General features: G+C 41.4%; 1 protein-coding gene across 2 annotated transcripts; it reads left to right on the top strand.

The window, feature by feature from the left end:
- Positions 1 to 433: 433 nt before the first annotated feature.
- On the top strand, positions 434 to 11606 carry washc4 (WASH complex subunit 4). Of its 2 annotated transcripts, none has more exons than XM_085779758.1 (33): positions 434 to 587; positions 1549 to 1688; positions 1801 to 1854; positions 1954 to 2019; positions 2119 to 2164; positions 2272 to 2339; positions 2424 to 2506; positions 2714 to 2756; positions 2857 to 2960; positions 3137 to 3257; positions 3637 to 3760; positions 3853 to 3980; positions 4098 to 4258; positions 4353 to 4479; positions 4608 to 4733; positions 4908 to 5015; positions 5128 to 5274; positions 5383 to 5462; positions 5972 to 6077; positions 6244 to 6360; positions 6467 to 6635; positions 6840 to 6994; positions 7084 to 7158; positions 7238 to 7342; positions 7428 to 7562; positions 8166 to 8274; positions 8383 to 8449; positions 8646 to 8732; positions 8942 to 9089; positions 9186 to 9282; positions 9413 to 9609; positions 10271 to 10361; positions 10564 to 11606. In XM_085779758.1, the coding sequence occupies exons 1-33, from the start codon at positions 527 to 529 to the stop codon at positions 10626 to 10628; spliced, it is 3510 nt and encodes a 1169-aa protein (XP_085635884.1). In that variant the 5' UTR covers positions 434 to 526; the 3' UTR covers positions 10629 to 11606. The 2 variants fall into 2 exon arrangements, with proteins under 2 accessions (XP_085635884.1, XP_085635883.1); XM_085779757.1 differs by having other exon boundaries at positions 10271 to 10367.
- Positions 11607 to 11738: the final 132 nt, after the last annotated feature.

Genomic DNA, 11738 nt, shown 5'->3' with positions numbered 1-11738 from the left:
AGGTCAAGGTCAATCTTCCTCCGTTGACCTATAGCTATGGTTATGGTAGCCCAAAAGTTATCGATTTGGTGAAGAGGTTAAATGCCAGAAAGTAAATGATCCAGATCAAGGTTGTCTTTGTTGATTCCTAGTTGCATTCCTTAGTTTGGAGAAGGTGGAGTGTTTGGAGTTAGAAACATAGGCCTATAGCCTGTCAGAGCTTATGCAGCGGTGATCACTTCTTTTCATCAACACATCAATAGGCTACCACACTATCTATCTATCTATCTATCTATCTATCTATCTATCTATCTATCTATCTATCTATCTATCTATCTATCTATCTATCTATCTATCTATCTATCTATCTATCTATCTATCTATCTATCTATCTATCTATCTATCTAGGCTACTAGTTGTCAACTTCTGTGGACTCAATTTCCCATGAGGACTTGCGACCATTGACGAAATCATGAGACCCGGTCATGGGACCGTGTAGCTCCAGCACTTTCTAACAGCGGTGTTTTGACTCACCTCTGTCGGGACTATGGCGGTAGAAACCATCGCACCTGACTGGGAGTTTGACCGTTTTGACGACGGGTCACAGAGTAAGTGTTTCGTCCGGTGCTCACATGCAGAGAAAACACATAAAACACTGCAGCCCTGCGGTGTTAGCGCAAGCTGTTAGCAAAGATGGCTCTCTGCAGGGCTGCGTCTATTTGCTGGAGGAGAACTGCTGCTGCGAGTCATTGTGCAGAAATACCAGTGAAATTAACGTATTTGTTCCTATGTCAAGTTATATTAACCGATAGGGAACAACTAGCACATCTAGACTAGTTGAAATGTGTGAAGTGTAAATTCGTGACAAGGATAAATCGAGCTGAAATTAAAGACAGCAGGTCCAGCCGATGTGTATGACAGCGTCATAAACAGTTTGTCAGTTTTGACAGTGATGAAAAAAGCTCAAACGACCTGATGTTACATTTTAATTTATCAGCAAGAAAGGTGGATGATGCACTTTGAATATTATTCTGTATCAGTGGTGCTTCCTATGTCTAGCTCACAAAATAAGTGTGGCAGACAGTCTTAACCCACGTTACACATAAAACTTAAACGAGTACATGATTCAGTTAATATATTGGGTTTGATAGCAAAGAGACAGGATACATAATATTTTTGTACATCAGACTTAGTGCAGGCTTTTTCCTTAACCCATACCTAAGTGCTTTGCTGAGGATACTTGTTAAGATTAAGATGTAGCTAAGTTTTGACTGTGCACCTAGTAAAGAGAGCTTCTGTTGACTTTATGTGATATTGAATAAAGGATTGAACAATACATGTTTTACCGTATTATAGGATACTTTTGATCTGAAAAGCAATATGGATTTAGATGGTAAAGTAACTAATAGGGGAAAATAGGAAGTGGAGCATTTACTTTAGGACTGTAGTGGAGTAGAAGTGTAGGAAATGGACAGTTAATAAACTCAAGTGATGAACCAGAGCCTGAACAACATATAAATATCGTACTAAATGTGACTAATGTCCTTGATCTGACCTTTCACCCTGCAGAAATACACACAGAGGTCCAACTGAAGAACTACAGCAAGTTTCTGGAGGAATACACCTCCCAGCTGAGGGGTATCGAGGAGGCGCTGGATGACTCCATCGGAGATGTGTGGGACTTCACTCTGGACCCCATCGCCCTGAAGGTAAAACACCAGTGGGGTTGTGCACAAGAGCCTGAAACTGTCACAACTTCATTTCACACAGTTAGCTATAACTTGGGTAATTTCCACCCTAACACTTTCTTCACTCTTTCAGCTTCTCCCATACGAGCAGTCATCTATACTGGAGTTAATTAAGACTGACAACAAGGTACATACGTAAATTCGTATAAAGAGTCTGTAATAGTTAAAGCCTCAAATTTTAAATTACGTTTTTTTTAATGATCAGTACTTATCTTGTGGTGTGTAGGTTCTTAACAAAGTCATTACGGTTTACGCTGCACTCTGTAGTGAAGTGAAGAAGCTCAAGTATGAGGTAAGCACGGTCAAAGCACTCTACACCTACTCTACAATATACACTTCAGCAGTACTTCTCTGTATGAATGTTTTCTGTACTATATTTGTCCACTTGCAGGCAGAAACTAAGTTCTACAATGGCTCATTGTACTATGGAGAAGGAGGTAACCAGTCAGCAAACAGTACTTCCTTTTATCTTGGGTGCGTAATAATTTGAACTAAGGACTTCGAATTGATAAAAACAAGTTACTTGTGTGCTTTTTTGTTGCAGTGTCTAACACCAGTGTTGTTGAAGGAGAGTCCCAGATTCAGATGGGTAGATTCATCTCATTCCTACAGGTGAGAAATGTTTGAATTACGCTATAAAGTGGTTTACTGGAGTCAAGAAAACACTGATTGCTTTTGTCTTTGTTGTTTGGGAAGGAACTGTCCTGCTTCGTGTCAAGATGTTATGAAGTGGTGGTCAACATTGTCCACCAGCTGGCCGCCCTCTACAACAGCAACAAGTAAGACTCACAAACAGAAGCCAGTCAATGTATAACACACTGAATGCACTGTTCTCTCTGAGTTGGCTTGTGAAAACAGTCATTATGCACTGTGCGTGCAGACAAAAGCAGAACATACAGACTGCAGTTGTGTTTTGAGTATGTATTTTTTGCTTTCCTACAATGTAAGACAGAACATACAAAACCATTCTGCTTTTCATATCTTAGGGGTGCAACAAAAATCATCGAATCATCGGGTGTCCATTTCCAGGTTGGTTTAAGATTTAATGCATCTTTGTGTGTGAATCTTGAGTGTGTGTTTTCAGTTTCTAACTACTTCTTTCCATGTTTGTTTTGTGTTGCCACTGCAGATAGTGTACGAACACCTCGGGGAGTTGTTAGTGGTACTGCTCACACTTGATGAGATTATGGAAAATCATGGCACACTAAAAGATCACTGGAAGATGTATAAAAGGTTAATACACACACACACACACACACACACACACACACACACACAATCAGTGGTAGAAATGTATTTCTTTTAATCAGTAAAGCCATTTGTGATAATTCATTTCTTTAAAAAATATATTTTTCAATCCGATATGTTTTATGTTTATAGTGATCTATAAATGCATAATTCTGCCATAGGTTATTGAAATCGGTGCACCACAACCCAGGGAAATTTTCCATTCCTGAAGAGAAGCTGAAACCATTTGAGAAGCTCCTGCTCAAGCTGGAGGGGCAGCTGCTGGATGGCATGATACTGCAGGTAACTTCCCCTCTTAGTAAGCTTTTGTGTATTAATTTATTCAATGATTTTTAGGTATAACACAGATCTACATCAAGTATTTGATCCCCTGCTGATTTTCTAAGTTTGCTTCCCCACAAAGAAATGGACGGTCTATGGTTTTTATGGGAAGTTTATTTTAACAGAGAGACACAGAATATCAACAAAACATCCAGAAATCATCATATAAAGGTTATAAATGAATTTACATTTGATCAAGTGAAATAAGGGCAAAAATCAGCAGGGGATCAAATACTTATTTTCCCCACGGTATGTCATTTTAAGGCTGAACTTCTGATTAAGTATACTCTGATGACCTCTTGACCCCACTGACCTCATTGTGCTCTTAACCCTGTGACAGGCCTGTGTGGAGCAGAGGTTCGATGATCCTGGGGAGGGAGTAGCTGTCTCCAAAAACAGTGCCTTCGCCGAGGAGTTTGCCCACAATATTCGCACCATTTTCACTAATGTTGAGTCCAAGATAGGTCAGTTAATCCTCTCATCGAAGATTGGTTTTCGCAGGTTGTAGCTTCTTCCAGCAAATTTAAAATATTTGTTTGATTCACGCTGCTTTCAGGAGAACCTTCAGAGATCGACCAGAGAGACAAATATGCCGGTGTCTGTGGTCTCTTTGTGCTTCACTTTCACATCTTCAGGACTGTCGACAAGAAGCTCTACAAGGCTCTGCTCGATGTCTGTAAAAAGGTAGTTTTGTCGTATTTCGTTAGTTCTTCACACCTCTATCTCATCCTTAGTTGTAACTTGTCCCGAGGCAGTGGTAACATCTTTTTTATGTGTTTTTCTCTGTCTCGTTTCCCCCAGGTTCCAGCTGTCACTTTGACTGCTAACATCATCTGGTTTCCAGACGCTTTCCTCACCACTAAGGTCCCAGCTGCTGCTAAACTGATGGATAAGAAGAGCCTCCAGGCCATCAGAGTGCAGAGAGACACCTACCTGCAACAAAGAGCTCAGACACTAACGAAGTCAGTGGGGCCAAATCTCAGTCAAAATTCATTCTGTTACAACCTGATTTTTAGATATGAGAAAAAAATAGTTTGATTTGTCTTTTCTCCTCAGGGATGTTCAGTCCTACTACGTCTTTGTAACTTCCTGGATGATGAAGATGGAGTCCATCTTATCTAAGGACCACAAAAGTGACAAGCTGGCAGATGACCTGAACAGCCGATGTAATGTTTTTGTACAGGTAAAGACTCAACCTTTTATTTTTGCAGTACTTTTGAAATGCATTTGATAAACAGATCCCTGTTTTGTATCCATTTGTTGATAAACTGTGTAATTTCATGAAAACTGTTGCATCCAATCTCCCCACAGGGCATCCTGTACGCATACAGCATCAGCACCATTATCAAGACCACCATGAATATGTACATGTCGATGCAGCGGCCCATGACAAAGACATCTGTCAAAGCTCTTTGCCGACTGGTTGAACTGCTAAAGGTGGGTGCATATTATGACTGTGTTGGCTTATTTTTGGGGTCCAGAAACAAGGCACCCTCTTTATTTGTGGGGACCAACATGCTTGAACTCACAAGTTTTCCTGTCTGTCTCGAGCTTAAGTTTTGATTTTGTCTATCTTAGTAATAATCAGGTCAAATCATGTCTCCCTCTCAGGCTGTTGAGCACACATTTCACAGGAGATCTATGGTTGTAGCCGACTCCGTGTCTCACATCACTCAGCAGCTGCAGTCACAGGCTCTAAATGCCACCGGCAATGCCAAGGTAAACGCAGACACATGAGTAATAGCTCAAATTATTGCTATGCACAGAAGAAGTTTAAAGATAAAGTATGTTTGTTTTTTTTTTAATCATTTGATGTCATTCCCCCTTGAAGAAAAGGGTGATCTCGGACAAGAAGTACAGTGAGCAGCGTCTGGATGTGCTTTCGTCTTTGGTACTGGCAGAAAACGCCCTCAGTGGACCCAGCACGAAGGAGCGACGCCTCGTGGTGTCTCTGGCTCTGTGTGTCGGCACTCAGCTGGTACGTAAGGAAAAAAACGCACGATTGATGGGACACTGACACCGTTTTTTTCTTTTATTTCATTCGATTTGTGTCTTGACATCGAAATCAATCTTTTGCTTCTTTTAGAAAACTTTCAAGGATGAGGAGTTGCTTCCGCTGCAGCTTGTGCTGAAGAAGCTGGATCTCATCAGTGAGCTGCGTGAGAGGTAGGATTTTGTTTTGATAAGCTACAAAATCTCAAGTGAAGGTCTAGTCAGCGGCATGATCCATTTTTCTCTTCCATCTGTCACATACTGGCAAAGTGTTCAGCCCTCCAGGCACTAAAGAAAACTTCCAGAAGTTTTAGATGCTACATCTTGGTGTGGAGCCAGCGTGACAGGCAGCTTTCTACATCTTGCAAAATAGGACGCCAGTGTTGTGCTCCGATGTCGCTGGCTCATACTCAGAGAGCCTGCATAGTCGTTAAGTTTTAGTCTTTATATAACAAAACCAATTTAAATGCTGACATTCATCACTTTGGCAGGTGACTGTCCAGAGTTATCTGTCAAACATAAACCTTTATTGGCACCTGGCCCCTTGATGGATGCTAATGTTTGACCATGTCACAACTGTGTTTGGCACTTATCTTTGCATTCATGTAAGCAATTAGATATTTTCTCTGACCTACTTTTAGAGTCTTCAGCAGACTGAAGGATTGTTTTCCTTTGTCCCTCAGGGTCCGGCTGCAGTGTGACTGTAGCTTCCTTTACTGGCACCGAGCTGTGTTTCCCATCTACCTGGATGATGTGTACGACAACGCCGTGGACGCAGCACGAATACATGTAGGCTGACAGTCTTCTGATGGACATAATACACTCAAGATCCAAAAGATTCTACATGCTAATACAGATAAACTTCATTTATTTCATTGTTTCTTCTCTTTCGTCTGCTTTCGTTGATCGGCTGTTTTGTTTTTGTCTGGATGATGTCTGTGATTGGTTGGAGCAGTACATGTTCAGTGCGCTGCGGGACAGCGTGCCGTCCATGTTACATGCCAAACACATGGAGTCATGTGACCAGCTCCTGGAGAGCTACGACAAGGAGATCATGGATGTGTTCAATGAGGTGAGAGCAGAGGAACTATTGCAGAAGCAGAACAAATCCACCCTCTGCATTACCAAATGACGTGACTTTTTTTGTGAATTTATTATTTATTTTTTCTGTCATGTAGCACCTACTGGACAAGCTCTGTAAGGAGATTGAGAAGGATCTGCGTCTCTCTGTTCACACTCACCTCAAGCTTGACGACAGGAACCCCTTTAAAGTTGGCATGAAGGATCTGGCCCACTTCTTCTCCCTCAAACCCATCCGATTCTTCAACCGCTTCATCCATATCAAAGGTGCTGAACATCTGCTTACACATGTACACACACAGATATGTTTCTATCCCTTTTGTCATTAGAATGATATTAAATAACATTTTTTATATGACATTTGGTAGAAACCTTTAGTTTTTCTCCAGATCCGTAAAGTTTAAAAAGGTTTTTTTCATTACATGTCTATTTATGGTAGAGCCCAGTAATAAAAGTGTAATGTCCCCCCAGCCTATGTGACCCACTACCTGGATAAAACGTTCTACAACCTGACGACTGTGGCTCTGCATGATTGGGCCACCTACAGTGAGATGAGAAACCTTGCCACACAGCGTTACGGACTAACGATGACTGAGGCCCATCTGCCCAGTCAGACCCTGGAGCAGGTCTGTGTGGTTGCACCTTAAACATCATTAAGATTAGTTAATTAACTAATGGTCAATTAACTGTGTCCTTTATCATGTGTTCTCACCAGGGGTTGGATGTCCTGGAGATCATGAGGAACATTCATGTTTTTGTCTCGCGTTACCTTTATAACCTCAACAACCAGGTAAGACAGGTCGCCTCCACCTTCACCTTTTCTCATTTTGAACCAAGCTGTTTTTACTAAAACCACTGCTTTACAATAGATCTTCATAGAGAAGGCAAGTAACAACAAGCACTTGAACACCATCAACATCCGTCACATTGCCAACTCCATCCGCACCCACGGCACGGGCATCATGAACACCACGGTGAGTTTACAAGAGAGGCAGAAGTGTGTTTTGATAAATCTGGACTTTTTTGGATTTTAATTTCCACTGTCTCTTTGTTCTTCAGGTGAACTTCACCTACCAGTTCCTGCGCAAGAAGTTTTACATCTTCAGCCAGTTCATGTACGATGAGCACATCAAGTCAAGACTCATCAAAGACATCCGCTTCTTCAGAGAAACAAAGGACCAGTCCGATCAGAAGGTTTGTAAAGAGTCAACAACAACAACAAAGCTGTTGTAGAAAGAGAAATTAGTGATTGAGATCAATTTAGCCTGTCATTAAACAGGTTAAAGGGATAGTTCAACATTTTGGCAAATTGGCCCATTGACATAATCCCTATAGTTTTAGGAGTAGGTTTGTTACCTTTAATTGTCGGTGCAAGCTATTTTTAGAACGGCGGAGCCGAGCTGCGAGCTGCTCAGAGCTACGCTACGGAGGCTAATGGGATTTCTTGGTTTCCCTCATCAAACTCAGAATCCAACAACTCCAAAACGCTCTCGTGGACAAGTTGTGACCTGTATATTCACCACGCTATGAGATAATAACAGAACATTGCGAGACTGAGTTGTTTTCGAGGTAAATTCATGCAAAACCGCTGATACGCGTTCCCGTCGGGGGCAGTTTCCTCGAAAACAACTCTCGTAAGGTCCTGTTATTATCCAAAATGTTGAACTATCCCTTTAAGTTGCCATATTGTTAGCTGGATAATCTTCCTGTAATAACCCCCTGAGGTTTCCATTTTAAAAATACTGTCATCTTAGTGAAATAACTAATTGATATTGTGCTGCTGTGTATTTGTCATAGTATCCATTTGAGAGAGCAGAGAAGTTTAACCGTGGCATCAGGAAGCTTGGCATCACTCCAGAGGGACAGAGCTACCTGGACCAGTTCAGACAGCTCATCAGTCAGATTGGTGAGAAATGCACACAAATACATTTCAACTCTTCTCCTCAAATTCAACCGCAGCTGCAGGGGAATGTTAAGCCAATACCAATAACATTTATATCCTGTCTTTCTCCAGGCAACGCCATGGGCTATGTGCGTATGATCCGTTCTGGAGGCCTTCACTGTTGCAGCAGTGCCATCAGGTAAAAAAAAAAGAAGAAAAAAAAAGACTTAACCTTTATGCTTCTTTTTATCAGAAAATAAAAGGGATGGAAGAACTCTTGGGAAACCTTTTACAAATGCTCAAAGAAGAAGCTGCGCTGAAAACCGGAGAATACTAAAGGTTTATTTCATATCATATCTTACTGTAATATTTTTTTATGTCTGTATCATTTCCAGGTTTGTTCCCGACCTGGAGGATATCGTCAACTTTGAGGAGCTGGTGAAGGAGGAGGGGCTGTCAGAGGAGACTCAGAGAGCTGCTAGGTGGGCGAAATGTGAAAATACGTCAAAGTTATCTCAAAGTAACCTGCTTTTGTTTTAGTGTTGCCATTATAGTGACAGTGAGATTCAGTAATGGCTCAATATTTTACAAACAGATGTACTGAAGGTGAAATGTACTTTGACTGCATTTCCACTTTTACACCTTTAGGTGGCACCACATCCTCTTCTTAATCACTGTGTGTCGTTCCCAGTGTCCTAGACTCCGTGTTGGGAGATCTGACCAGCAACTCTGCCGAGGGGACGGAGTACTTCAAGATGCTGGTGGCCGTGTTTGCCCCTGAATTTCGCAGTGCCAAGAATATGCACCTGAGGAACTTCTACATGATCGTACCTCCACTGGTCAGTGCCCACACACTCTTCATTTTTTATTCCTGCTATGTTTGACTGCGGTAATGGTACTTGTAATGAGTTATATGCAATCAATCTCTGTTGCAGACTGTTAATTTTGTGGAGCACTCCATCAGCTGCAAAGAGAAACTCAACAAGAAAAACAAAAGTGGAGCTGCTTTCACGGATGATGGCTTTGCAATGGGTGAGTGGGCAAAAGTGATAAATCACATTTTAACCGTAGAAGCATCCCAAAGCCTTTAAGCCTGACTGCTTGACGTACTCTCCTCTTTTTTATTTCCCCTCTGCCACTCCTCTGTCTCGTGCTCTCTCAGGCGTGGCATACATCCTGAAGCTGCTGGACCAGTATCTGGAGTTCGACTCTTTGCACTGGTTCCAGGCCGTTAGAGATAAATACAAGAGAGAGATGAACGCTGTGGTGAAGGAGCAGAACGTCCAGTCGGCCAGTCAGGATGAAAAGTTGCTGCAAACTATGAACCTCACTCAGAAGAGGCTGGACGTCTACCTTCAGGTTCTCTCAGTTTTTAAGTGTTAGTTTTTCAGTGTTTTCAGGCCGTGTAACTGCAGGAAATGATCAGATCACATGACGTTTTCAAAGTGCCATAAAAAAGAAATTAGGTCACTTGAAGTGCCGTCAACTTCAACTGAAAGCGTGGATTTGAAATTCTCACTGTTTTTTGTTTTTTCACTTTGATAGACCGGAGTAAAACCGGAGATTTGATAGTTTTAATTTGATAGTACAAAAAATATATATCCGGGGGATGGGAGGGACAGGCGTTGCTCTTCTTTCCATATATTCGTCATTTGTTGTCATTTTACAAAGCGGGAAAAAGTGGTCAAATCCGCTGATACTGTATGTGATGAGTATACCAGAAATGTCTGACGTGGACTGGGAGGAGCATATTTTTTCGATTCAGATTTGATCACTTCTGTGTATTTCCAGGCCCAATGTGTTAATGAAGTAGGTTAAAGTGACAAAATAATTATCAGATCATACAGATGAAGTTGTGCTAAAAAAAAAAAGATACCAAGCATGGGTGTATAAAGGCAAAATCTAAAGTATTCAAAAACGGCCAAAACAGGCTCAGACCCCTGAGGGTGAAGGAGCACGAATGAAAGAAGTGGATGATGTTTCACTATGAACTAACTCTCTGTATTCTTCTCCACTGTAGGAGTTTGAGCTCCTCCACTTCTCCTTGAGCAGCGCACGGATCTTCTTCAGAGCGGACAAGACTGCAGCTGAGGAGACTCAGGAGAAAAAGGGTAAAAGTTAGATGATGGTGTGATGATTAATGGGGTCTTCAATTATGCACAGCCATTGGCACACCCACCCTGTTAAACAGGCTTTTTGTAGATAATTTTTCATGGTAGATGGATGAATGAAGAGATGGTAGAATGATTAATGAACGACGAGGTCTGTGCTGTTAGATCTCAACCAGTGATTTTGCCGTTCTCTCTCCGCCAGAGGAAACAGCCAAAGTAGGAGGAACTGCAGACGGCTCCACCCCCACTGAAGCTGCCTCAAAGTGACGCTGAGCTGACGACGTGTTCTCATGTCAGATTATAACTCTGAGAGTCCTGTCACATGAGCTCCTGGCCAGAAGAAGGTGAAGAGAAGATCTCGAGCTGCAGACTTGAAACTGGGTAAAAACAACAGACATTAGACGGACACAGTGCTATGGCAGGAAGTGTCTCTGTTTTGTTTCTTTTGTTTCCATTTTACAGAAACATCTGTGTAACATCCCACAGCTTTCAAGTATCTGTCAGCCTCTAATAAATTCAGTTTGAATTTGTAGCATTTACAAAAGTGTGTGTGGTGTGAAAGGTGAGGCATGAGGTCAAAGTGGATCCTTTCCTCTATCACACAGCTCTTTGATACTTTTAATGCTCGGTCTGGAAGGACTAGATTATTTTTCTACAATAGAAGCCGCAGCTGTGTGTGTGTGTGCGTGTGTGTCCTCTGCTGATCAGAGATGATTTCAATCATTGACTAATTTGCATGTGTTTTTGATTTCACTGCTGTTTTATTGCTGCATCTCTTTGTTAGTGTCCAGTGTACTAGTTGTGGTAACATGACTGTTCATTCAGCTCTGTATCCTATAGCACACTATTGACACCTCTTGAGAATGTTGTGTATAATCTTCTCGTTTGTGTGTCACGTTTGTCTACTGCTAATTTCTGTCCATTTTATACATTGTATAAACTAATGTGTGTCTGTGCCTTTCTAAACTGTGGATTATCTTTTCTTTCATCGCATACCGTAGTTAATTGAGAATGCACCTGCACCCCCAGATTCTTGATCTGTGAGTGTTGCATAGTGCTGAGGTTGTATTATTTCTCTGCTGCACTAGAGGTGTTATCATTACATTTTAATTTTGCAATTTTGTATCCATGAACATGAAAATTAGGCCACAATTTGGTCAAAATAACATTCCATCAATTAACTTGCTTGAAGAGGAAGGACTGTAAAGTCTTTGAGGACTAATAAAATTTGCACTTTGAACAGAATGTAATGTCTCAATCATGACTTTGTACTGAAGAATTTAGTATTTATTTTAAAACCTGAGTACTATACAGTATGCACAAATATATTGTCTATATGAATGGCTTAAACAACTACAGTTTGTCTGCAAAGTAATC

This window comes from Trachurus japonicus, chromosome 6 (assembly GCF_045865225.1).
Source record: "Trachurus japonicus isolate A0001 chromosome 6, Traja_1.0".
Taxonomy (NCBI): domain Eukaryota; kingdom Metazoa; phylum Chordata; class Actinopteri; order Carangiformes; family Carangidae; genus Trachurus; species Trachurus japonicus.
Note: the sequence above shows the minus strand (reverse complement) of the source record. Positions and strands in the feature narration are given on the sequence as shown.